Source organism: Vicugna pacos, chromosome 22, assembly GCF_048564905.1.
Source record: "Vicugna pacos chromosome 22, VicPac4, whole genome shotgun sequence".
Lineage (NCBI taxonomy): Eukaryota > Metazoa > Chordata > Mammalia > Artiodactyla > Camelidae > Vicugna > Vicugna pacos.
The window spans coordinates 27490221-27518121 of record NC_133008.1 but is presented as its reverse complement, the minus strand read 5'-3'; the positions used below and the strand labels follow the sequence as shown (position 1 = coordinate 27518121).

Here is a 27901-nt window from a genome sequence, read left to right as displayed (position 1 = left end):
TTAATAAACACGCGTATTATTTTTAAAAAGAAAGATTCAGGAGTTGGGGGAGGGGGGACATGGGCAGGAGACTTCATTGTGGTTTGCATGGGGAGAAATGGGTGAGGAAGGCTAGGCAGGCTTGGGATCAGCTAGTTTAGGCGATTTCAGCAGGCTCTAGGTGTCGGGGCTGGCCCTAGGTGTCTGGCAGCTGGCCTTGGGGTGATCAGGACAGAGGAATATGGCCTCTTGGAGTGTGGAGTTCTGATAAGGGAGGCAGTTAGGGGTATCAGCTCTGGATTGGCTGGTTTGCACAGGAAAGGTGCACTTTTTGGCAAGCAGTTTACTCTCCCTAGGAATTAGCCAGCCCTGGGAGTCTCACCCAGATTACCAAGGTCCCAAGATGTCAAAGCACCAGAATACAGAAGATAAGACATGGTTAATATGCAAAGACAAAGAGCAGCACTGCCAAAGGGCAAAGGCAGGAAGGCTAGAGCAGTCCCGGGGGCTGGGAGTCACTGTCCCACCAGGCCAGGGCAGACTCTGAGACATGGATGGAGTGGGAGGCGGGTGTCGTCAAGGCTGGGACCCCCTCCATCCCTCCTATGCCCTCTGCCTTTGAGCCTTCTCTGGAATGGAGGGGCTGAGGGAATAGCCAGGACCAAGCCTGGGGTCTTGAGCTGACAGTGCAGCCCCGCCAGGGCTCTGTGTGCCTCTGGCTTTGCTCCAGGCTTCTGGCAGGTGCAGCTGTGTCTACAGAGCCCTGCCCCACAGACCTGGGATTCCTCCTGCCCTGTCCTGCCTATGGCTTCTCAGTCCTCCTCCCCACTCTTGCCCCTCCTGGTTGGATGAAATCCCCCCAGTTCCTTGACCCCCATCTAGATTTGTCTCCTCTGCCATTCTTCACAGCAGTCAACCTGTGTGGTTATTCAGTGATGTCTGTCTTTCCCATGAGACCAGCTCTTCTCTGATATTGAAGGATCAGGTAGACCATGGTCATGCTTCTTTTAAAATTTCCAGTCTGATGTGAAGCAATATGTGGTTTGGCTGTGCGTGGCTGGTACACAGCTGGGAATATGCTAAGTGAATTAGACAACAAACACCCAGGTTGACTTGGGGCCCAGGCAAGAGAACATGACGGGTCAACTGAGAAGGCACTTGGATGTCTCGACAATGTCAAAATGCATCCCGTGTTTCTAAAGCCCTCTGTTCCTGTCCTGTGCCTGTCTACTGTGGCTCAGCCTTGACCGGCATGGCATGTGCTCAGTGAGGACAGGGACTGTCCTCCGGGCCTCATCTTAGTACCCTCAGAACTGACACACTGTAGGTGGCTGTGGGTTGAATTATGTCTCCCCAAATTCATACACTGCATCCCTAACCCCTAAGACCTCAGAACATGACCTTATTGGAAAATAGGTTCATTATAGATCAGTGAAAATGAGGTCATACCGGAGTCAATGGGCCCCAAATCCAACATGACTGGTGTCCTCATTTGGACTCAGACACGCACACAGGGAGAACGCCACGTGGAGATGAAGGCAGAAATTGGAGTCAGGCTACAGGAAGGCAAAGAACGCCAGCAGTCACAGAAGCAAGGAGAGGGGCCTGGAACAGACTCCCCCCTCCCAGCGCTCAGAAGGAACCAACCCTGCCAACACATTGATCTCGGATTTCTAGCCTCTAGGACTGTGAGATGATAAATTTCTGTTGTTTAAGCCACACTAGCAAACTAATACACGTCTTTAGTTAATGTCTGTTGTATGTTAGTATCTGTGCACAAGCAGACTCAGTAAGCCCCACGTGAGCTGGCCAGACTGGAGTGCTGGAGGGCTCCCCGTGTGGGCTGAGCGCACACGATCGGATCAGCTGATCTACCACAAATGTCAAACTTTTGGCAGCTGAAAGCCCTAAGATGATTTTTGTTTTTTAATTGAAGCAAAATTCATATAACAAAAGGTGGAGGGTGGATTCAAAGGTCCTGAAAAGGAGGATATGAGGGGGAAGGGGGAGCTTTACACACATCATCTCTTTACATTGAAAACATTTACAGATTGTATCTTCATGGGGCCAAACGGTTCAAAAATAACTTGATAAATTTTAATTTTTTTCTTCAGTCATGAAAGGAGGTGAGTGGGATGTTTTAAGATTTTTTTTTAATTACCAAAAAAAAAATAGCAAAGCTTTTTGAAAAAGCATATTTCAGGTTTAGGCTTCTGCCTTTCTGTGGGTCCGGGGGCCCGACACCTCCACCATCAACAATCATCCTCCTTGCGTTATCTCTGCTCTCTGGGTGGCACTCTGATTCCTCCGTCTGGGACCCATCTCTTCCTGAGGTTCCCTTTATTCATTCACTGTTTATCTTCACCTGGAGATGCTGCCCTGCAGTCCAGTCTGGTGGCTCCTGGGGCCTCCTCCGTCAGGGCACACATATCACTGCCAGATGCCCTGTGAAAGCCTTTTGGTGGTGCTGCCCCTATCCCAGCCCAGCCCAGTCCCTATGGCCCAGGAGGGGGAGTTTACACTGAGAAGCCATGCAAGAGGCAAGGCCTCTCCTGGCAGGGGGAACAGCGTGGGCAAGGGCTTGGCGTCCAAGGATCAGGGACACCCGACCCCCTTCACTGCAGGAGTAACCTCGGCATTCGAGCTCTCCACCTCTTTGACTTGTGAACAGACACACCCCACTGCTCCTTTCCTTCCTGGCAGAGGCCTGCAGGCACATGCACTCCTGCTTTCAGGGGCTGCCCTGAGATTTTTGTTCAAGCCCCATGCACAGCTCCCTGAGGGGCCCCAGGTGAAGTTTCGGGCTGCCACGCACTCCGCTTGTCAAGCCAGGCATCATCATCACGCCGCTTTCCTGTTTTCCTGGGATGTGACAATTTCATGTGGGCAAAGGAGAAAGCTCACGTGCACTGGTAGGTAAAAACTGGCTTTAGTTTTAGAGCCCCTGGACCCCAGCCGGCCCTGGTGGTCCCGGAGCTCCAGGCCCTGTACAGACTTTCTGAAAACTCGCTCTGCCCTGTCCCTCTGCATTCCCCAGCAGCTAGCTGTTTGGTGTGGGTCGAGGGGTTGGGTGGTTTACACCGTGGACCCACCAGGCCTCTCCATGAGGCTTCAGTTGACAGAAGAGGGCATGCGTGCCTGGGCCACCAAAGCGGCTCTCCTGCTAACCGGCCAGCCCTATGCCCACCCCCACCTTCTGCCCTGGGTCCCTGCAACCAGAGAGGGCCCCTCAGCGGCCTGCCCCGAGCCCTGGTCGCTCTCTTCGACACCCAGCCAAGGGCTGTCTGAGTTGGTTTCCTCCAGGACCCAGGCCTTCACACCCCAAGGCCCAGATGCTGCCCACTTGGACTCTTCAGGCCCCCCATCAAGTCCTCAACTTTGAGAAAACCCATCGGACAGAGCAAGGTCCTTGGAATGAAGGGGAAGGTGGGCTTTGAGATTCCATAGTCTAGAAGAAGCCCAAAGACAACCAGAAAGCTTAACAGAGATGGAGGCAGTCACACGGGACCCCACGCCGAGGGCCCTGCCTGAGCTCGAGCTAAGCTTCTTGAAATTCTTGATACTTGTTGAACCAGAAGCCCTGCAAATTCTGCCCCAGTTCTGGTGGGAGTTTAGGAGGAGCCCTGGGGCTCTCAGAGGACACCGTTCCCGGATGTCCGAATGGGGAGGAGCTGGCTGTGTGCTCACGATGCAGGGTCTCAAGAGGAATCCTCCTTTGCCAGCTCTGGGGTGACCGGAAGATCCCTGGGAGAGCTTGGGTGGGTCCAGGCCCCTGGCACGTGCCCAGCCCCTTCCCACCCCTGTGTGGTTACACAGGCCGAGTGTCCCGCCTGCAGAAGGTGTCAGGCCTCCTCCGCACCCCAACTTCCCATCCTCGGCTGAACCCCAAAGGGGACAGTTCAGAGGCACGAAACTAAGTTGCAGTCTAAATCCAGGATGCTCTATATCAAACTGGTGAAAATAAGTCACCAGCACTGAATGGTGTCTGTTTTCCAATGGCCTAAGCTTCCGTGTATCACCTGGAAATGGGTACGTGAGCAATAGTAAACCTTCCTCACTGTTCAGGAAAAGTGCTCTATGAAGTGGACAGCGTGCTAATAGCGACTAGCTCTCATTTCCCACCACGACCTCCTAGCTCCTTGGAACTCCCTCCTGTTCTGCTAACGCCTTCTCAGACGCCTCTGAGGGACCCCTACACCCAGCACTCGGCACACCCGGGAATGGGATGGGGGTGTTTGGTCTGTTCTTTTGGATCCTGGGTGGGATGAAACGTGCCACCAGCCCACGAGAGGTGGGCAAAGCAAGGTGCTAACTTGGGAGAAATGCTCCATGGCCAGCTTTCATTTTGCTGCAGGACTTCTGGCGGCTTCCCAAAGCTTGGGGCTGCCACTTGTCAGGGCTCCTAGCCCCACGCTACCCACTGTCCTGCTCTGAGCAGGCTCCAGGCCAGGAGCAGAGGATAAGGCACCGATTCACTGTGCCCCTACCCACCACCCCTCACTCCACAGTGAAAAACACTCTCACGTCACAACTCGGTCCTTCCTATCACTGAACAGAAGCCACGCTTCTCCAGGACAACACTGGTGTCTGATTTTCTCTCTTCTCCCCCAGAAATCCTTTCCAATTGTGCTAGGAAAGTATTGAGGGCAAACAAACTCACCCAAAACCCAAAGACAAAAGGATGCAGCCATTTGGCCCCCAGAGCCTTAACCTTGAATGGAACTGGGAAAACAGCCCCGCTGAGACAGTGTGGTGCCAAGAGCTCCCCAACCTGGCACAGGGGGCTCAGCCTCTTGGCTCCCAATTCCAGGGTAGGGGAGGATCGGAAGCCGTCCTGGGCGCCAGAGGTGGAGATGGGGGGCGGCATGGCTTTGTTGAAGCACACCCCCACTCATGGTGCTCTCTTAAACCTCCTGCTTCTCAGAGTGGGCCCTTGGAGAGCTGGTATCACCTGGGAATTGGTCAGAAATGCAGACCCTCAAGTTCAGCCCAAAATTGCTGTATCTGCTTTTGAACAAGGCCCCCTGGGGGAGGGGGAGGCACACTCTGGGTCTGAGAAGCCCTGCTCTGCGATGCGTGGGGAAAGGCTGAACCCCAGACCCCTTCTCCCCAGTGCACAGGTGTAGACAGTGCCTGGGGAGCTGCCTGGGGGCCCCAGAGCCCCTGCTGGAAGGCTGAGCACCCAAGGGACAGCCCTGGAGCCACCTCCTGCTGGAGCTCGGCCCTCCTCCCCCAGGTGGTACTTGCCTGCCCCTCTAGCAGGGACATGGGCTAGTTGTTCTGAGGGAGAACACAGACCACAAGAAACACACAAGACAGAAAACCTGGTGACTTTAGGAGAGGCTACAGGAGAAGCATGTCCATGGGTTTAATTTGAGTCCAGGGGTGCAGGGACCTGGGGGCTGCTCTCTCTGCTGAGCCAAGCCCAGCCTCACTCCCTGGCTGCTTGCTAGATTCACAGCAGCCATGGTTAAGTGGGACACCTACTTGATCTGTCTTCCTCTTCACAAGGATCCCATGGGGTGGGTGTTGTGGACCCCATTTCACAAATGGGGACACTGAGGCTCAGGCAGTCAGGGGCCTGCCCACGTTGCACACTGAGGAGGAGGGGCGGGAGAGCCAGGATTCAAACCTTAGACTCTGATCCTCCCGCCTCTCGGTGAGCTGGAACTCACTTCCCCTCACCCAAGGAGATGAGTGTCAGAAAACATTGGGGATGGCCACAGGCTCAGGCGTGGGGATGGAAAGGCAACACTTAGGGACAAGACAGGAAGCCCATGAGCCTTTGAGCCTGGAGAAGAGGGGCCTCTGGGTCTCCCACGGGAAGAGAGGGCAGTGTGTGGGGCTGTGGGGAGCCGATCACAGCACGTGGCAATGCGTGGGTCAAGGCCCCTGCACGGAGCTCACTTAGGAAGAAGGAAGAGGTCCCCTGAGGCTAAATCAGCCTGGATGGAGCTTTACTCGGCGATGGCAGCTTACGAGTTACACACCATCACCCCTACAGCACCACACTGCAACGATCCCACTTCATTTATTACCAAAATATCACAGAATTCCAGTCATCGTTAACATACAAGTGTTAAACACAAACCTGTCACCTGTGAAAAGAACTAAGTATTCGGACAATCGAGTCGTTTGGAATCGTTAATACCCCAAACCGTTATCACTCCAGACTCCAAAAATACACTTTGAGAGCTTTGGAAACTGAATTAAAATGTCTACACAGCTATGAACAATTGTTTAATAAAACTTTTTCATGTTTCCATTACATGTAAATATATCAATTTGGCATCTCTATAAAAACTCTGAAAATGGTGCAAAAGTTTCATTCTCTTTGAGAAAGCCATTGACAAAAAATATTCACACTTCACTAAAATTTTGAAAAATGGTCTTCTTTCAAAGCTTCTTTATTAATCTGAAATCTTCTGGATTATCAAAATCTAGGTTTGCTTTTTCCTCCTAAAACACTAAAGAACATTTATTCACAAGGATAAAAAGGCGAATTGGGGAAATGGAAAACTGAGGACTTTTTCCCTGAAAATAAAAAAAAAAAACCAAAAAACAAAAAAAATTTTTTGAAAGCTAATTACATAAGCATCCTCCAAAGAACACAATGGGACCCACTTCACCGGCGGCTTTGCACAGCAGTGTCATACTTTATTGAAAACAAACCCATGTAAAAACAAAGTTAAAATGAAAAATGGTACCTGAAAAATAAATTATTTTATATAAAACAAATCAATAACTTAAAACACACTAATATACAAAACGTCTGGCCATCTACTGTACAACATGGGAACCAGTTGGTAAAGTGCCCCCCCACCCCCGAGCAAGTCACTGTAAACAAGCGTTACATGGTTAAGAGGTGGCCCCAACCACGGACAAGCCTTCTCTCCTGGTGGAAGTGAAATACAGTCTCTCGAGTCGCCGCTCAAGCCATCAGTCAGCCTACCTGAGCTCCTCGCGGTGACTGACAAGTAGTGATTTATTTATTTGTTGTAATGACCAAGCAGAAAACTGAACTTTGTCACCAAAGGGTTGTGGAAAAATACAATCATTAGAAGTCACAGGCAAACCCCAAGGTGTGGACACACAAACCCTGCCAGAGGTCGGGGATTCAGGCCCCACCGCTACCGTGAGCAGGTGCCAGTCACCGGCGCCCATTCACAGAAAGCACTGGTGGCTTCAGCTGGGGCCAGGCCTGGGGCGCTGAGGGACAGCAGGAGGGGCTTCCTGAGGAGCTGCCTCAGGTCCCAGGAGGTGCCAGAGGTCCTGGGAAGATAGGAAGGGTTTCAGGTGGAGGGCTGCGGCGCGGGGGTCGGGGAAAGAGGCCCCCGGCTGCTTATTCTTATTCTCTGCTATCCAACCCATGAAGGCTGCAAAAAGCACAGAGGTCAAGCCAGGCGGAATCGGATGTGAAACAGAACAGCTGGGAGGTGTTAATTCTGACGTTCAAGGCTGAAAGCCGACGGGGGCCGGTCCATGGCCCTAGTCTGGAGGCAACCCAGGGTAAGTTATTGCCAGTAACTGTCTTTGGAGTCACCTGTCTGTCTGACCCAGCGGGGCACCCCCTTCCCTAGAGCAGCACGGTTCAGACCCTGGCCCCTGGGTTGCCAGCGCTGACACCAAGAGCGGATTCTCAAAGGTTAAGGCAGCTGCCCTTGGCAGGGGAAAGACTCACCTTCTGGGAATAAAGAAGGTGGAACTCACCCAGCACCACCTGCCCACAGGCTGAGAAAGCCCAGCGTTCAGCTTTTTTGGCAAGCAGGTGGCACTGGGGGGAATCCCTGCCACAGGACGTGTGGCTGGAGGCACAGCCACTGCAGAAAACCACTGCTTGGCATGTTACATCGAAAGGCTAAAGAAAGGCAGAGCCAAGGGGTGAAAAATCGGTAACTCAGTCAGAACCAGGTTCACAGATTTGGAGCCGCTTGCTGAAGGCCTATCAGGGGAAGTCACACAGGCCAAGAGAGAACGCCGTCAGAGCCTCTTTGGTATTTATGTACCAAACCAAACTTTAGATAAATTAACATCATCTACTCTTAATTCTTTCTCATCAAAATTCCCAAATAAAAGGAGAGCATTCATTTTACGAAGCACAAATATGATTGATCTATGTTAAAAAAAATTGTTTCAAACAGTTTCTTCTAGATTGTGGTTTCAGAAACTGGGATCTTCTTTTTGCAAACAAGCCTAGAGAAGATGTGATGAACTTTTTGGACACAGGCCAGCATCTGGCACTTCCCTGGACAATTATTTTTCAGGAGTAACATGTCAAAAGTAAAATACTTCCACACACTTGAAAATTAAAAGTCCCAAAGAAACACTGGGGTTTTTAGCTAGAAGGCTGCACAGAGTGGGCACCACGTAAAACGAGCAGCTTACTGAACTGAGAAACTCCAGGCAACTTTCAAAGTTCCATCATACATACTTCCTGGTTCCTTCCCATCTGTGCCAGCATCAGGGTAGTAGTATGGTTCAAATAAGAGAAGGGAGGACAGAAGCTGCGGCAGGTGCTGGCTGTGGGCCCGTCATTTCAGTCTATGCTTCCAACAGAATTCTCGACAGACGTACAACACTAGCAGGGCTGGCAGGAACGTGTGTCAGTGAGGACACTTATGGGTCACTTTTAGACCTGGGAATGTCATCTTCATTGAGAAGATGTTGGCCCGAGGCTAGCAAAACCTAAAAGGCATATTTTTCCAGGAACGCATCCCAGTCCCGGGGTGAAGAGCACTCTAGGGCAGAGCAGGGACCTTCTTTGTGTCAAATCCAGGCAAACGAGCCTTGGTTCCAGGAGGAGGCACATAAGCTGGCTTTGACTTAGCATCTGGAAAATTCTGCTGGAGGGAGGGGACCTCCCCTGGCACTCAGCCAACTTATGAGACCAGGCCTCAAGGTATGAACTTGGTTGGCCCTTTGTGAGAGAAAAATATGGCAACATCTTACATTTGGGAGGGTAATGCAAGCAGCTGGCAGCCTCTCAATGAAGTAGGAGGGAAATGGGGTGGGGACAGGCCCAGGGGCCTCTTGGGACACTGTGCCGCTCCGGTGAAGGCCACTTAAATAAATAAATAGATAGATAAATAGATAAATAATGCCACAATTCCATGACATCGGTAACTACAACTTGCCTATCGTTCCATGTTTCAGTCTCACGTCGAGGTTAAAAGCTGCTGGTACTAAGCTATCCTGTTTTGATTCCCTCACACACTTATTATTTCTAAAAATCAGAGCGTGCTCCTGAGGAGCGGCCTGGAGACCTGGCCCTGCCCGCTCACTTCTCAGGCCTCCCTCATACTCTCCCTGCTGGCTCCCTGCTGTCAACAACACCATCTGTGACTGCACAGGCCCACGTCACAGCTCTGTCGTGAGGCAAGTACATCTGTTTCTTAAGATCTTATAAATCCTCCCTGAAGGCTGGGCAGTCTGTACCTTACCTAGCCAAAAAGAAAGAAAAGGTAAAATAAAAAACAAAACAAAATTCGAGCAAAACAAAATCAAATTTAATGGTCTTAAATGCAAAAGTAAAAACAAACAAAAAACACAAAAAAAGCAAAAGAAAATTAACAGAACAACCCAAATTTCAAGGCAGTTATGAAGAGAACTTGGAGGGTTAATCTTTAAAACTACAAATCAAAGGGTTTTTGTCGTTGTTGTTAACAGGTAACTGGCAGGAAGTAAGTAACTTTTCTGCTGAGTGTTCATAGGAAAGCAAAGTTTCAAAACAAAACCCGACTAAAATAGAAGAAAGTCTAGCGCTCACGAGAAGGGATGCGAGAAATACAATGCTCAAATGTTTCTGGGTCATTAAAAAACAGAGCTATCTTAACGCATTCGAGCCGTGTTCAATGCTCTTGGAAACTGGAGAAATGATTGTGAACAACAGAATCCGATGTGTGGGGCACCGTGCATGCAATGTGTGGACAGAAATTCGGGAAGTCAGAGGAGCAACACATCTTCAGGCGTGCCTGGAGCTGAGATCTGACTCTGGAATACACTGGAGTTTCCCTGAAACTCTTTGGTCCGTTCCCATTGGCGCCTGGGCTTACGGGAACCCACTTGCGTCCTCTGCAGGGCCCGGCCCGGGCCCCCCACCTCAGGGGTCACCAAGGCAGACGGGCCGCCGTTGCCAGGGCCCCTCAGCTGAGCGAGCAGGAGGCGGCAATGGGACCTGCCTGGGAAAGCAATTTCCTGTCAATCAAAGCAGAAATCGCTTAAAATGTTGAAGCAGGCGAGCAAACGCACACTCAGCATCTGTCTAACATCTTTAGTTTCCAAACTAAAACTAAAAGGTCATATCTCGTTTTTGTTTATTTCTATCCAGTTGTGGAGACATCAAATGAGACGCGTGTCAGTCTCAGAAGTGAAAGCCTGCTTCAGTCTCACCACCGTCCCGAGGGACTGGTCAGGCAACGCGGTCTACTGAGACTTCTGTTTAATATATATTTTAAAGGAAATAACTTAAGAAACTTAAAATTGGTCTAACATTGTGGGATTTCAAACATTTGAACATGTCGGTTGCATCCCAGAGTATAAAAACCTTTTCACTTCTCATTTAGACTAAGACAAACACTTGTGAAAATTGGCGCAAAATGAGTTGTACACTAACAAAAAAGTTTCAACTTCTTTCACTCTTAATTATCTATTCCGTACAAAAAAAGCATGAGCGAGTTATTTGTGGGACTTGTTGGTTTTGAAGGAAACCTGTAAGATTTTGTCCCCCAGGCGGTAGCCGTTCAGACTTGCTATGGCCATTGCGGCCTCTTCATAGTTTGTCATGGTCACAAAGCCAAAGCCTTTGCACTTGTTGGTGTTGAAGTCGCGAATCACTTTCACATTGGTAACCGCACCAAAGGGGCCAAACATCTGCCAGAGGATTCCCTCATCGGCATCTTGACCAAGGTTGTAGATGAAGATGCACCAGCCCGAAGAAGCGTTGCCCGGGACATTGACACCAGAAAGCCCACTCATGTGATCTACACCCATAGGGGAGAACCTAGCAAACAGAGAGCACAGCATTCAGGTCAAGGTCAGCGGGGGCCCAGGTGAGGTCCCTGGGGCCGGCACACCCCCATCGGTCACAAGCAGGAGTTTTTTTTAACTGAGAGGAATTCACTACGGTGGCGGAGGGAGGGCGTGGACTCCCGGCTCAGAGACACTGGCTGCCTGTAGGTGGTCAGGCCTCCACTCACTTCCCTTGGAGAGATGGCCTGTGGTGGTCTCTGACCAGCTGCTCCCTCCACCCCTCCCTGTGTGTGTGGGGAGGTCCCACTGAGTCACACTTGTACATCCCACATTTTAAGTGATGGAAGCTTCTCCGGGTCCTCCTAGGTGCTGTTACACCCTCAGCTCTCCTCGGAGGAAACTCTTCCCTCATACTCTATGTTGATGTGTAGGGGAAGGGCCGAATTTTTTTCTTTTCTTTCCCTGAATTTTGTACCCAGCCCTTGTCATGACCCTCTCCGAGGGTTCACAGCCCAGCAGTGTCTGGATACAGCACACTCCTGTGAAGGGTACAGGGCACAGGGAGTTCCTTCCCACAGCTCTGGACAGCCTTAATATCCCTGGAGGCTCAGGGCCAAACCAAGGGCTAGGAACGGCAAGTTCATCAAGCTTTACCAAAAACGCAGGGCCCTTTCCAAAGCGACACTTTTAGTTATGTCAAAAATAAGCCTTCTACAAACGGTGGCCATTGCAGTAGGGATGAAGGGGAATGATGAAATGTTATTGAAGCCACGTGGCCCTCTAGGTATTTCACAAATTAAAGAGGAATGGTCACAGGGTCAATTTAAGAATACTTGAGCACGACACAGCACCTCTGAAGCCACATGATATAATGGAAGAAGTATTACCTACTCCAAAATAAAATCTGGCTTTGGGCTGTGGGTGTGATCTGGGGGTAAGTGGGGTGCCTTCAAGTGCCACTGCACAGATTCACTCTCAACAGACATGAGAGAGGAGGGACCAGCCCCAGAAGTGCTACCCACTAAGCCAACGGTTTTTGTCAATGCAGGGACAGAGGAATCAAGACACATTACCAGCCATGATTTTGAATTTGTGAGAATAATTTTAAACAGCCCACACCCGATGACTGAATTGATTGAGTAACTCAGGTGGCCCATTAGTGGTGAGACCACAGGATCACTGAAATGGGGGTGGGAAAAGGCACCCAAGTATCTGTATGAGCTGGTTTTCAGTGAGAACTGGAAAGAGAGTCTGATTTTTAAAAGGACCTCGTTTTCTCCAAGTTTTGTACCATCTGGACCCAAATTATCATGAACCAAATCTTTACGTACATCTTATACTGAGAATAGCCTGAGGTGACCTTTTACTGTCTCTTACTGACACGATTCTCACTCGTATCCATTACTGTGAGTTTTCTCCTGCTGGCTGGAGCTGATTTCTTTCGTCTCCGCCATCATGAAACCCATCCCTTACTCTTTACTCCAATGGTACAAAAGGAGAACTGACCCTTCCTTAATTTGGGGGCTTCTCTCGATGTGATAAGAACTTACTGAAAACTCTCCTCTTCTGGGTCTTTCTTCCTCCTGTCCATATCTTAGTCTGCCTTATGGTGGCGAGTCTTCCCTCCCGCCCCTTCCTTCCTCCCATCGCTGGGGGTCACGCTCCTCTCTTGCCCCTCTGGGCTCCATTTTCTCTTCTCCAACCTTCTTGGTTTCCCAGAGGGGACTGGAGAACTCACTGGACTTGGCCGTCCACACATCCCCCACAATTAGCAGTGATGCCGACTGTGCTACCTGACTTTCAAAACTGAATTTAGCTCACTTCTATCCAAAAATGCTTCCTCTTCCTTTGTCTTTAAACCAGAAAAGCCAGCTGTGGAACATGAGCCAAGCTGAGAAGAACTCTGAATTACTGGACTATGAAAATGAGACCTTGAAAAATGGCATCTGTGGAAATGAGAAGGGTTTTACCCAAGCTCACTGCTTTAAAAAAGATGGGAAATCTGAAAATCACAGAGAAAAGTCCTTAACGCACCCGAGATGAGCCCTCATGACACTTCTTGAGGTTCTGACAGAAACAAAACAGAATGGCTCCTAAACTGGGATCTCAGCTATCCATGAGGTGAGAACACACCTGAGTTTAGAGCTCAAGTTACTGGCTCTAATCACCTCTGTTCTACGAGATCCTGGCTACTAGAATCAATTTCAGTATGGAAAGACTAAGGGAGGCGAGGAAATGGTTCACCTCTAGGACAGGGCTTTTAAACCGAAGGCATGTAATATGATAGTCAGACACCAAATGACCCATGGGGTAGATGAAGAAGAAAGGTTTGCCTTGGGGCTGCTGATCAAAAGTCTAAAACCTGTGGAAGACTCAGGAAGAACGGCTCTCGCGTTAAGCACACCTAAGGCTGCATCTTTCCTCTCCCAGACATTGGAGGATCTTTTCAACTCACGGGTCCACCCACCTGTCACTAGAAACTGCACGCTGGAGCGCTGCACACTCACTCTGCCAGGAGCTGGTTGGATCTGCACCATCTTTTTAAATTCCAATTAAAGACAAAGGGGATTGGGAAGCAACAGCCTTCATACAGATACCTTTTTGATGGAGGTGGGGGGCATGGAGACATGAAATGCAACTTTCTGATGTGAGCAGCCCTGTGTGCCCAGCAGTTTCCATTGCACGTGGTCACCCAGCCAGCAGGGCCACGCACAACTGGAGGGGCACCTTGAGCCGTGGTGGGAAGAGGCTGCGTAGGTGAGAGCACTGCCCTCTTGACCCACCTGAATCTCTGTGCCTGGTGGTGCACGGGGCCTCCGAACCGTCTAGCCGGTGAGTGGTACAGCTGGGAGAGCAGCGCCACGTTTTTGTTCTGGTTGGGATTGGCTGCGAACTTCACTGTAATGGGCTCGGAGGAACCTGGGGGTTTATGACCATTGAAACTGGTAATTGCCTCTTCTGCTTCCGACCGTTTGTCAAACCGGATAAACGCAACCCCTCTGGACAAACCTTTTTAACAAACCAACAAAAATGGAGTTAGGGGGAAAACAATGTAAGGATTTTTAAAACTGAAAAGCAAAAGTCAAGTCAGTCAGTCAACTGTGGTTCAAACCGGATGCTTGGTTAATGAGATAAACAAAAATTAAACCTAAATAATGGAAACATGAACAAATTAAAAAAAACAAACAATGACTAATAAAAGCTTAAGGTTTCAGACTTTCTTCTGAGTTGAAGCAACAACTCCACAGTTTAGTGCCAAAGATATTTTGGTGACGGACGTTCCAGACACCCCAAACCTCCTTCTTAAAGGAAGCTATGTTACAGGAGATTAAACGCCACCACTACTCTGACACCAGGGGCCACCACAGTGTGGTGCACAGTGTGCTGAGGAGTGGGCGGGCAACGCGGAATTCTCTCTGGGCCAGGAGACACTCCCTCCCACGGCCAGCCCGGCCATCGGCCTCGCACCCCAGCCAGGCCTTCCCAGCCTGATCGCACGCCTGCTTGCTTGGTGCCCGGCTCAGCCTCCTTCATCCAGGAAGGGCGTGGAGTCCTAGTAAGCAGGCCTCACCCTGAAGGCTCTGGCTGGCCACCACCAACTCACTGACCTGTTGGATATTCCACTGTGAGGTCCTGGGCCCTCCTGTGGACCCCAAATTGCCCTCAGAATCTACTAAGGTCACTGGCTCTTTTCCCAGAAGACTCCCCAGGCACACACAACAGAGTTGACACCCACCCACAGACTCCCCAGCAGCATAAGGGTCCCCGCCTGGGGCCCACTTCGTACCTGCAACAGGAAGGGCCAGGGCTCCCCATCACGGCCACCAGCTGCCTCAGGAGAGCACCTTTTCTTACTGCTTGGACTGAGCCACCTGAAGGCAAGCCCTGGATCTTGCTGTAACCCCATCCCTTGACAGAGCTAGAATATGCCCAGGACCAAGCTGCCTGAGTCCAAGGCCCAGTGCTGAAAGCAGGGTTGGGTCAGCCCGGCACGAGTGTGAGACCTGAGCAAAACAGGTGGGAGGGGGCTCAGTCACCCTCTGCCCTCGGCCCCTGATCTGTCCACATTCTGAGCCTAGGAGGAATGATGGGGGCCTTCGTCCCTTGAAAAAGTCGAGGAATGGGGTGGGGTGGGGGTGAGGTAACACCTAGGGAGAAGAAATAGGGGTCAAGTGTGAAGATCGAGGTGTAGCAGAGAGGTGACAGCTGATGGCCAGTGTTGGGGTGATGTGACTGGGCTGGAGGCCCGGTCAGGGAGGCTGCAGCAGATGGCCCGACCCTGGACACTCTTCCTCCACTGCCAGTCACAGGCTGTCCTAAATCGCACTTTCTTCTCTAGATAAAGGCTTTTAGCACATGGTGAATGACAGTCATCAGAGCAGAACATCCAGGGCCTTGGGCCACTAGCAGTGTAAGCAGGAGGAACATCCCCCAGTCAGCTCCCAGGCCCCAACACCTTGCTTCGCCATTTCCCACAGGTCCCACCAACCGTCCCCAGGGTGGGCACAGGGCTGGGGTCCCCCAGCTGGTCCCCAAGCCTCAGAGGGACATGGAGAGACGTGGGCACACTGAGTGGGTGCAGAGATAAGTGTCACTGCAAGGCACGGTCCCCCTCTGGGCCTAGAATCCCACACTCTGTCCTGACTTGGACGCAACACTATGGGCCCCATTTGAACAGGCAGACAGCAGGCAGGGGCCCCTGGGCCAGGGCTTCTTCCTTTACAACTGTGATATACTGTGGACACCCCAGCTGAGTCCTAAAGGCACAACCCCCAGCTCTCCAAGTGGGAAACGCCCCCAGCACAGCACCCTGGGAGGCCCCACAGTGGCTTCTAGTGGCCTCAAGGCTGCCCCCACACTGGCTCCATGACTGTTTAAACATGAACTTTAAACTGACACAGCCAGAGACACACTTAATTAGTGAGATCACACCCAGCAATTCACATGTGTGCCAGGAAAATTCTAGAGCCGAGCTCATTTTAAAATTTCAGTTCAGAAGGGACACCTGAAAACACGCACTCAGCATACAGTTTTTATTTACTCTTAAACGGCATGAACGATGGCTTAGACAGACGAGAACCTGAATGAAATCTAACTGCAGGCGGGTATCTGGGAGCTGCCTGCAGGACACAGTTCTACTCTATAAAGACCTTGTGATCAAGCAGAAAGAGAGAGTGTGTGCAAACGTGGTTTCCCTGTTTGGTTCTATAAAATGACCATCAAAGGAAAATTGCCCGAGTGAAACGGAGAAAACCTGAATAAGAGAAAGAGTGTTATTTACAGAGAGGGGATATAAGCTCACTCAATGATCTGATGAACGTATACTTTTTGAAGATGGCTCTGTGGGGATTTTTCCCTGTAGTGTTTTTAGAATTAAGAGCAGAGACCAATAAATGGCACAATCTCCAGATGAAAAAACCATGAAGTTCACAATTAAAATGTATAAAGAAACAAAGAAATTTAAAAAAATAAAAGTTTGGCCAGCTCAGAAGGTTAAGGTTTTTTACGTGCTTCCCCACTTCTCTAACCCTAGAAAGCAGGGCATATGAAGGCAAGCCTGACACGCAAACTTGCTTGCCACGCCACTCTCTGCCCCGGCCGCCCAGGTTCCATGGGGTCCCAGCAACGAGCACCCTCTGCCCCAGCAGAGGAGCCCTGGGCAGGTGGTCCTCTGGAGCAGAGGGAGGGAAGGGAGGCTCACAGTCCCAGGGGCTCACCATCCTACTCCAGTTCCTGGGCTAGGGGAGGGCTGTGAAGAGGGGGGAACCCCTGGGACCCCCTCATAGCTTCTCCTTTTGTCCTCTTGCAAAGATCCTAAAGACAGAGAGACATGGGAGGCGGTGGGGCGGCAGTCCCTTCGCTGAAGTGGCAGACACTGGCGGGGAGGCCTGAGGGCACAACTCTGAGTTCAAGGCCAAGACCAAGAGGAAACCCTGAAGTGCCTCCAAACTCTAGGAGACACCAGCCTTGCAGAGGGAAAGGGGGCAAAATCCCCAGCAAATGGGCTGTCCGTTAGGAAGCTGTCCGGAGTGACCTCCTCGGCATGGTGGGGATGAAAGCCTGGGGTGTGGTCTCGAGCTGGGTGGCCTCCAACGAGAAAGAGTCGGGCCCTGCTCAGCAGTGCTGGGCTGGACAGATGAGCAGAGGCACGGCTGTCTGCATGGGATCAGGAAAAGCAGGGCTGAGGATACGGAACGTGGGCCCTGCTCTGGGTCCCGGGCAGCGCCCCTAGACCCTCCTATGCCGGTGGGGCTGGGAAGAAATACACATGCTGACCAGCCAACTGCATGACTCTCTCAACAAACACTCGAAGGTAAGTAAAGGGGACTTCAGGGGCCACAGGAAGGTCTTCTGGAGCGGAGAGGGGGTTATATCAAGTATACAGCATCTGGGCCTCACACCCACCCCCTGCCCCAGAGCCAAGGGGCAGAATGAAGGAGTCCATGTCCCCTCAGCACAGCCTGCTGTTGGAGTGGGCATCTGCACCAGGCTTGGGGGTACCCAGAGCTGCCATCAAAGGCCAGCAACTCGCACTGGGGGACCAGGCTCCTCCTCAGGCCCCTGGGGGATTTGGGCTGTCCACTCCTCTCCAGGTTGGGCCCCTGTTCAGGACTGTAACCTGGCCGGCAGGCGGGGCCTGCACACCCCAAGCTGAGCTTCCACAGCTGGGGCGGGAGAGGGGAGAGCGAGTGACAAGACCGCTGGCCCCAAAGCACATAGCTCAGGGTAGGGTGCAGGAAAATGCAGGGTTATGCGTGCACCTCCACCCCACCCGTCACGGGCCGGGAAGGTCCTGCCCGCCTGCTCTGTGTCTGCTCTGCAGCCTCCGGGAGCCGCTGGTCTCTCAGAAGGGAGGTCACCTCAGAGCTATGACTGCCTGAGGCCCACCTGCCAGTGTTTCTTTTAGTACCTCAGCCAAGTGGGTGGTGAACACGCTCTGTGCCAAAGAACATTAAAGTCAACTGCAGACAATTCCGTTGGCTCCACTGAGCTCCAGGAGCAGCAGCCTTCCTTTCTAGTCTGTCAGCACATCCCTACTCCCGCTGAGAGCAGAGCTGAGCAGCCCACAAGCAGGGCGGTCCCAGCTCACTGCTCCCCGCACGGAGCCAGGCCCTACACCAGCAGGGCAGGTGGATGAACGGCGACAGTGGAGCCCAGCCACTGCTCACCCGCTGGGGTTGCTCTCAGGAAGGTGGGTGTGGGGCTCAGCTCAGCGGTGCCGGACTGCTTCACGTAAAGCCCAGAGCCCAAGCTGCCATGTCCTGAACTGAGATGACCCCAGAGGGCCTGGCAAAGGGGCCGGGATGGCCAGCGAGAGGAATTTGCTGCCCTGGAGCCCTCTGGGCTGTGAATGTGCTGCCCCAGGGGGGCAGCTGAGTCATGAAGACCAAGGAACGGCTCCTCAGAAACAGCCACCCTTGGAGCTCTGGGGCAGTGAAAGATGGGGACTCTGGACCTGGAGTAAAGACTGTCTTACCCCGCATACCACTGCTGGCAGTAAGAACGGCCACTCGGTAGACCCAGCCGGGCCACGTGGCTACCTGCGAGAAGGGCCAGAATCTCTCAGTGTTTTCACCATAAAAGGTTGGCCTCACATTCTCTGTCAAGAGCTGCTTTTATGTCATTTTACCTGCCCAGCCGCATAAAACAAAAGCCAGCATCCTCAGACTGATTCTGTCCTCACTGGAGGAATCACTCACAGCATTTACCATCAAACAGTGACCTGTCTTCCCTGGGAGCCCCGGCCCCTGGCCCGGAGGACAGCCTCCTGGCGTCCGGGGCTGCCCGCCGTACCTGTGGTCTGATCCACGAGGACCCGGGAGTTGATGATGCGCCCGAACCGAGAGAACATGTCCTCCACGTCCTTCTGGGTCATGGTCCTCGGGAGCCCGCTGATGTACAAGTTGGCGTCTTTGATGACCTCTGAGCTCGGGCGGGCATACGACACCTTGAAAACAAAACCGCTGGCTGGGGTTAGGGCAGGTGTGTGGCCAAAGCATCGAGGGAGGGTGTTACGTTTTCAAGTGAGAAGCCAACCCTCTGGTAGGAGGTCACGTGAGCACTCATCACTGGCGGCAGCCCGTGCTGGCAGCTCCCCTCGGGCACCCTGATGAGGCAGACGTTACTCCTGTTTCATAAAGTCGAGAGACTCAGGGCCCAAAGCTGGTCGGCAGCAGGGCAGACCCAATCCGGGCTGCTTGTTCCACCCCCTCAACGGCCTCAGGCCTCTCTGGACAACGAGCAGGGCTGAGAACACCACCTGGTCCTTTCTGTGAGGAGCCCAGGGCAAGGCAGTGAGAGCTGGGTTTTGCTGGGAGTGTGACACCCGACTGCCAGCAGGCAAGCTTGCCAGCAGGGAGCTCAGACAGGGCTCGAGGCCTGGGGGAGCCCACACGAGCCCACACGTGTTTTTTGGCTTTATGCTTTGCAAAACTGAAGGAAAGCTAAAAGGAACTTCTGCAGTGGCTTAGGGAGAACAGTGTGTGTGTTGGGGCCAATGGCAAGGAAAGATCTTTGGTGCTTTCCCAGGTTGGGGTGACAGCTGTGTGGATCCTGCAGGCCCAGAAGCGATGGGGCCAAGGCCAGGCCCCTGCTAGGAGGGAGCAGCTGGGACGAAGCCCTTCTGCCTACAAAGGGGCAGCCTGGGGGACAGAACTCAATCACACCCAAGGCAGTCAGAGCCGAGTCAGGAGGCTGCAGAGGAGGAGGAGGCAGAGAACCGTGTGCTCTGGAAGGGTGGGGCTCAGACCTGTGCAGAATGTTCTCTCAGGGTCACAAAACCAATGCAGCAAGGAGCCTGAGACCACAACACAGGAGCGAACATGACCTCTCAGATGCCACTGGGAGGCACAAGGGCACAGACAACAGGAGTGTCCTCACAGCGCTCAGGCCTCCAGGAAGGGCAGGTATAGTTCTACACACCCAGAACACACACACATACACACACACACACACACACACACACACACGCATGCCCCTTCATGCATGTGCTTGCGGACTCCCAAACATTGGATGAGCACCTATGACATTCCAGAAAAAGAGACGACAGACATCGCCTTTGCCTGTGAAGCAGACAGCAATGCCATGGAAAGATGGCAAATGACAGGAGAAACTGGTGGTGTAGTCACAGCCCAGCTCCACCTGAAGAGGAGGCGGGGACCACGGAGGTGAGCTCAAAGGTGAGTGGAACAGAAAGTGATGCTGATCAGGAGGACACGCCAGGGCACTGGGTCCTGTCAGGAGCTAGTGGCCTCCAAAAGGCAGTACAGTACAAGCTGACAGTCCCTGGAAGTTTCCCTGAGGTGCATCCAAGCCTGAGGCACCTTGGTGAGGCCTGTGGTGCAGGCACTTTGGGGCCACTTAATGATGTATTCGAGGCCTGGGCCAGATGCAGCACTGTCCCCAGAGAAAGAGGCCACCATGGCCCACAGGGCTTCTGTGACCAGGGTGGCCTGGCCATGATCCTGGCTTCCAGAGGAGGTCAGCTTTCCCAGTGCCACCTGGACCCACACTGACCAGACCCACAGAACACCCTCCTCAAACTGCTGCCAGAGGCTGTCTCTCCAACTGTTTGTCAGGCATCATATTTAAGGCAGCATGGCTGAGGCTGTTCTGTGCTTTCTCCGGACCATTCTGTCTGGCCACTGGCAGATTTGTTGGGAATGGGTTGCGTTTGGGGTCTGCCCTCAGCTTTTGGTGAAGGACACTGTGGAAAAAAAATTCCCAAACCAGTGCCGGGGAAGCAGCGGGAAGGCACTGAAGTCTTCAAGACTGTCCCTTGATAAAGAGGAAATGCTTTCAGAGCCAAATACACTTCAATTCCTTTCAACACAGGTGTCTTCAAGGACCTCGAGACCAACTAGAGCTTTCCTTTTCTCTTTAGCCATTGTCAAGTTCAGAGTCAAGTCGGAATTGAAGACCTCCCTGGGGAACCCCGCATGCAACAGGTGTGCAACAAGGCAGCGGGCGTGCCTTGGAGTCCAGCTCCAAGACCTCATTTGGAAATAGGATGCAGTTAGGGAAAATGAGGCCGAAGCACAGAAAGATGGCCCCAAATCAATGACTCATGTCCTTGTAAAAAGGGGAAATGTGGACACAGACACGCCCTCAGGGAGAACCCCGTGTGAAGACGAAAGCAGACTTGGGTGATGTTCCCGCAGGCCGACGACCACTAAAGGTTCAGTGACCCCCAGCTCGGGGAGGCCTGGACGGCCACAGCCCTCGGGAGGTGCTCCACCTGCCAAGCCCAGGACCTTGGGCTTCCGGCCCATGAGGGTCTCGCAGACACAAAGGCTCAAGAGGACAAGCTCATTCCAAGTCGCTTCAGGTCGAGGGAGACTGGCCACACCGGCGGGCGCGGGGCAGTAGACACAGCTCTGGGGGGCGGCTGCAGGAAGGTGGGTCAGGGTCTGGCCTGGGGTGGGGAAGGAGGCGTGTCCTACAGGAGGGCTTGGAAAGGAGCCAAGGTCTGGAAAACCCAAGGCAGGCCCAGGGTAGGTGGAGCCTGAAGATACACATGGTAGCAAGGAGGTGGGGCTGCAGGCTGGGGAAGGAGGGAGAAGTCAGCGGTGGCAGGCTGAGAAGTGAGGGGAGGTTGGGGAAGCTGTCCTGAGACCTGGAGGACACACCAACTCATCCCAGAGGCTACCACAGACACCAAGGACACTGGTGTCGATCTGCCTAAGGCTCTCCCAGGTCGCGTGCATGGCTCCCTCACTCCTGCAAGTCAACATGAAGCCTCTTCGCAGAACACACTGGTGCCACCATGTGACTCCGTGACACTTACCTCTGCAACATGTGGCTTTCATATTTTTTACTGTATGTGCGCACGTGCACACACACACACACACCCCAGCTCCACAGGGGCACAGGCTTTGTTTTGCTCACTGCTTGGCACATAGTATGCACTCAGACATTTGCCAAATGCATGTTGAACAAACTGGTGAGAGAAGGACTGCAGCTGGCTGTGACAAGGCAGTGAGGCAGGAGGGACAATGGAGCCCCTCAGCCAGCAGAAGCAGGCGGGGAGGCCTGCGGAGGGGGCCGCCCCTGTGTAAGCATCCTCTATCAGGACCCTGCTTTCACTGGTGGGGCTGAGGAGGCCAAGAGCCACAGGTATAAGGCCTGGGATGGCACCACCCAACACACCTCTGACACGCAATGCCTCAATCCTGAGCAGACAGGAGGTCCCCTGATGCCCTAAAAGCACCAGGCCTCTGAGGAGCAACTGTGCTAATGGTGTCGTGACGCTGATGGTAAGGGAAGGGGGTCCCTCACCCAGGCCAGGGCTCGGCACAGCCAGGAGCGAGTGAGATGGTGATCGCAGCTCTTTACCTTTATGGTTTTTGACTGGAGCCGCAGGCCGTTCAGCGTGTTTATTGCTCTCTCTGCATCCTTGGCAGTCACATAGTTCACAAAGCCGTAGCCCAAGCTGTGCCCTGTGTGGGAAAACATGGGGACATCATTAAACCACCGAGAGCAAGTGAGCGAGACAGGGATGATGGACAGGACTATGTCTGACTGCGCTCACAAGTACAAGACCAAAGAGAAGAAGACCAAGAAAACACACAAGGATGCTAACGGGCATGGTCTCTGGCAAGGGGTATTAGAGATCGTGGTTATAGTCTGTACTGATGGCTTATTTGTTACACTTCCTTGGCAAATGTGCACATTTTCTGCAAAGAACATTACATTTATAATTTTTTTTAAAAAGGTTACTTAAAAAGAAATACTGTGTTACTAAGAGTATCCTGGGGAACCCACCACCAAAGCAACAAGGAGGATGGGTTCTACTGGTGGCGGCCGCTCTGGGGGTGCTCCGAGGGGGACTGTGTGAGGGAGAAGGAGGAGGACGGTCACAACAGTGGACAGGCGGGTGGGGAGAACCCGAAGACCACCCGCTGTCAGCATCCAGGCTGGTTTCCGCCACTTCCATCCCCAGAGTGGGAAGGCCTGCTGGGCTCTGGCGCCACCCGGTGTCGGTTCCCCTTACTTTTCTGAGCTGCAACCCAGCTGGGGGAAGAGGACAGGGAGAGGCCTGGGCCCCACCTTCACAGCACCACACGTCCAGAGCCAGCTCCCAGGGTGCCAGCATCATCAGCTGAAGCCTGGGAGACTGTAGGATGCAGAAACCTGAGTTCTTCCCAACAAAATCCAGGGTTACAGGCAGGGTGGCCCTACTCCTTCTTGGGGAACTGCTCAGAAGTGCAGGAGTGACCACTAAATGGACACTACAGGAGGAACATGGCCCAAAAGGGGAGGGGCTGTGGGTCTCCAGGAAGCCCAGAGAGAAGCAATGGCCAAGGGTCAGAGTCGGAAGAAGCCTTGGGCTTTCACTACAGAGCAGGAGGAGGAGGAGGCCCAGAGAAGACAACAGCCACCAAGCCCACGTTACCTGTCCACGTGCCACGTTAACGGGCACCCACCACATACCAACCACTGCTCTGGGGAGAGACAGAGGGGTGGGATAAAGGCCTGCCTCCCAGCTCGGCTCAGTCCCTCCAGTTGGTGGTAAAAACATGAGAAGGCCTCGAGCCACAGGCAGGCAGAGATCCTTATGGCAGCTGAGCTGGCTCAGACCCTGCACCCATGAACCCAGACCCATCTTGCCACTAATGAGACCCAGTGGAGAGCTTAACCCAGTTTTGCCACTTGGAAATAAACAAACAAACAAACATACTTCATTTTTTTAATTTAAAGAAAAAATATAGAGATAATACAGAGTTTCCATATATTCTACACCGTTTCCCCTATTAGTAACCTTACCCTAGGATGGTACACTTGTTACAGTTAATGAATCATTACTGATTTATTAACTACAGTCCACAGCTGATTCTGACTGCCTCAGTTTTCCCTGATGTCCTTTTTTGTCTCAGATGCCATCCAGGACCCCACACGACATTTAGTTGTGAAGTCTCCTTAGGCTCTTCAGGGCTGCAACAGTTTCTCAGACTTTCTCCTTTTCTGATGACCTTGAGTTTTGAGAACTCATCAGGAATTTTGTAGAATCTCCCCTAATCTGGGTTTGACAGATCTTCTTCTCTGGTCAGGCAGGGGTTATAAGGAGTTTTGAGGAGGAGGACAACAGAGTGAAGTGCCTTCTGACACTGTTTCGGGGTGCATGTTGTCAACATGACTCATCACCGCTGAAGTTGGCCTTGGTCCCCTGGCCAAGGCAATCGGTTTGCCAGGGTTCTCCTCCCCCACGGTCACTGCAGCCCTTGGAAGGAAGTCACTCTGCACAGCCCATGTGTAATGAGTGCCTTGTGGAGGTGCATGCTCCCTCCTTCAGGGCAGAGTAGCTACATAAATTATCAGCAATTCTGCACAGGCCATTTTCATTTTTAAAGAAACAAAAACAAAACCTGATCCTCCAGGCCCATATTTCTAATAAAATGCCATGGGTCTCAGAGACCCGCTTCCTGAGCCTTGGACAGTGAGGATGTTGGGAGCAGCAGGGTGGTGGGGGTAGGGCCTATACAGCGGGAGAATCAGACCTGCAGCTCAGAAAATGACACTGGACTCCAGGCCGACAACTTCAGGGACCTTGCAGATGGTCCAGACTATAAAAGTCAAGTCGGAGAGCGCAGAATGTCTATGTCCCACCGAACTCCAGCCCTGCTGGGACTTTCGCTCCCCAGCACCAGCCCTCCAATCACCCTCCACCTCTCACTGTGCCCAGGCCACGGAGACTGCCCTGTCAGCCCAGATCCTCTGCGCCTCTCTCTCATCTTTTGTGTTCCTGCTCCTCCCACAAGGCCAGTCCCAACCCTGGGCCACCTGTCTCCTCTGCTACCGGGCTTCAGGTGCCCCAGGCCATGTTTCTGTGTCTTCTGCTGCAGCTGGCTCCTCTCGGCACACAAACACAGGCCCAGCCCCACCTCAGTTCCTGATTCCCTACTCCCCTCCCCTTCAGGCCTTACCAAGGCCATTCAACGTGCCACCCCAGTCCCACAGAGTTTCAGGACACAGCTCCCAGAGCCCTCAGCAGCACTGGGCGCTAATGACCAGCTTGTGGCACCACCTCCTCCAGGATGTGACACCACCACCAGGTTTCCCTTCTCCCCAACTGGCCCTCTCTGGGCTCCTCATCCTGGGCCCATTCCATCGAGATGGTCCCTCAGGCTCTACCTTTGGCCCTTGTCTCTGTCATCTACTCTTCCTGGGTGACCTCCTTGACCACTGTGTGCCCACATCTGGAACGTCACCTAAGAAGTTACACATCCTCAGATGGCCACTGCCTTCTTCCCAAGCCCTGCTCCTCCTCCAGTTTTCCTCAACGAGTCCACATATACCAACTGAGTACCTATGACGTGTCGGGCCCCGTGCCAGGCTGGCCAGTGGGTTTAATGATAATCACAGAGGACAGCTCACTCCTTAACAAAACGCACCTCCCACTGGGCAAGTCTGACAACAAACCAGCAAAAAACCAACGAACAAAGCCATCATGCAGGTGCTCCGAGGAGAACCTCCAGGCGGTGCGAGAGGGACTGCCAGGACAGGTCCATGGGGACAGGGCTCTCAGGAGCGCCCTCTGAGGAGGTAATATTAGAAGCAAGACTTCAGGGCGGCTGGAGGTGAGCATTCCAGACAGAACAGCAAGCGCCAAGTCTCTGAGGTGTTCCAGGAAATGAAAGGCAGCCAGCACGGCTGAATAGAACAAGCTGGAGGCACGGCCCAGACGGCGGGGTGGACAGCGGCTGCGGCGGGGCCAAGACCAGTGCAGAGACCTTGGGGAGCCCATGAGCCAGACCAGGTGTGAGACGAGGGCCACGCGTCAGGGCAGGGGCAGCAGAAAGAGGACCCACCAAGCGGACCTGCAGGTGGGCTGATGCGGGAGGGAGCACCAGGGGGCCACGGTCCCTAAAGTGCCAGGGAGCAGCTCCCTGCCAGCACTCCCAGACAGGGACTGGCTCTGTCCCCCAGGCTATTCCACCCTCTGTGGTGGGCACCTGCATACAGAGGGAGGGAAGTCAGGAGAGGAATGAAGGGGAGCCCCAGGTCTTCACTCACTGAATGAGGACGGAGACTAAAGTGCTTAACACAATGCTGAGGGCCCACCTCCACCCTTTCCTTCGCTATAAACCAATGACTCTCAACTCTGGCCGCTTGTTAGAATCACCAGGGCAGCTGCTAAAAACTATCACTGGTGAGGCCACATCCTGGACCAATGACATCAGAATGGGGGTGGGAAGGCAGGAGTGGGGACAGCTTGTAAAGCCGCCTACTGAAGCACTGCTGGAAGTGCCTGGGGGAGTGGGGCTCCCCGTGGTTACACAGAAGAGCCCCAACCTGGAGGTCTGTGCTTGGAGCAGGTGCCTCCAGAAGGCCCTCACTTCCCAAGTTACTGTCTCTCTAACAGGGTTCACAAGCCACTCAGGGTAATCATGCAGCTTCCTGGGGCTCTCCTCAGTCCAAGACCCAGGATGTTGGGCAGGCGTGGGAACCTGCACTTCCAAGTTCCCTACAGATGATTCTCTTGCCCCTTAGAGGCAGCGAGCCTGCTGGAGTCAATGCCATGAAGGCAGGTCAGCTGCTGCCCCCGCCCCCTTCAGCCCTGAACATGGGAGCTCTGAGGTCTGATGGGGGAGCAGGGGTGCTGGGGGGCAAGCACAGGCAGGGCATGGATCCTGCACAGGCTGCTGGGGCCTGAGGAGGGCGAGGCCTGCCAGTCAGGGGTGGGGGCAACCAGAGCCCGGGACTGGAGGTGTGGTGGAGAGGGGAGGGAGGGAGATGAGGAAAAGGAGGCTGAGGGAGAAGGGACAGGGATGAAGGATGAATAAGCCCCAGGCCTGAGATCTAGGGATGTCCCAGGCCAGAGCCCCTCACTGCAGGAAGGGCGGTGCTACTCAGCTCTGGGTCTAACTTGCCCAGGCACCAGCACTGTCCCCTCTCCAGGGAGGTTCCAACACCCCAGACTGGCTGATTCAGTGGGGCCGGGTGGGGCCTGAGACCTGCGTTTCTCCCAGTCCCCTGGTGCTGCTGCTGGCCAGGGAGCCGCCAGCCCGGGGAAACGAGGCTGTCTCTGCAGCGAGTGCTCTGTATGCCCCGCTGGATGACCCCTGGGCCAGTGCTCCTGCATTCATTCCCAAATGTCTCTCTCTCTCTCTCTTTAGATGGGGTCAAGACTAACAGATAACTCCACGGCATTCTGCCTTGCTTTCCCACACTAGAGCAGCCAGATGTAAGGCTTTAATCCCTTAGTGTTCTTCACCTGACCTGGGATGCACAGCTGAAGAGGGTGGCCCCGGCCTGTGGACGAGGCCCTCCTCTACACCGTGAGGGGTTGGCACACTCGAGCGCCTTCTCTCAAGGTCCACAAGGCTCAAGGGAAGATGTTACCGGAGGAGAGACTGGATCTTGGGGGAATGAGTGAATTAATTAGGCAATAAGGAAGAAACAGCAAACGTCTCCAAAGGAAAGAAGATGGGCAAAGGATAAGAAGGGTATTTTATAAAAGAAGGGCACAAACAGCCAGTAATTACGGGAAAACAGAAACTTTCTTTACTAGAAATGCACACTGCCGTCACAATCAGATGTTATTTTTCACTTTTGCGAAGAACAAGAAGAGGTGAGAAACCCTGCCTGGCCTAGGGGATGGATGGCAGGGCTGAGCAGAAGGGCGTGTGAACCAAAGACCCCCTGGAGGGCCAGGTGACAATATAGCTCAAGAGCTTTTAGAAGGTACACACTCTCCCATCTGCTAGTTCACTTCCAAGAAGAATTCCCATGGAAATAACCCGTGAGCAAAGACTGGTGCCAGGATATTTATCTCAGTGGGGCTGGTAACTAGGGAAAAACAGTTACGACCTGTTGTAAGCTCAGAACTGCATGCAACAGAATACTATGTAGACACTGTGACCACGAGCTAGCTATGTTTGGGGACAGGGAAAAATGTTTACAGATGTAGGAAGAAAAGTTTCCCACACAGCTTCGGTAGCGCAAGCCCATTTTT

General features: G+C 53.0%; 1 protein-coding gene across 2 annotated transcripts in view; it reads right to left on the bottom strand.

The window, feature by feature from the left end:
- Positions 1-9463: 9463 nt before the first annotated feature.
- The window catches only part of ELAVL1 (ELAV like RNA binding protein 1), a 34242-nt gene continuing 15804 nt past the window's right edge, over positions 9464-27901 (bottom strand). For both annotated transcript variants that reach the window (XM_072947800.1, XM_006206327.4), the window contains exons 3-6: positions 22282-22385; positions 18742-18895; positions 13731-13956; positions 9464-10978 (exon numbers count right to left, since the gene is read on the bottom strand). In XM_072947800.1, the coding sequence (XP_072803901.1) occupies positions 10654-10978; positions 13731-13956; positions 18742-18895; positions 22282-22385 (809 nt within the window). In that variant the 3' untranslated portion in view covers positions 9464-10653. The remainder of the gene's footprint in view (positions 10979-13730; positions 13957-18741; positions 18896-22281; positions 22386-27901) is intronic.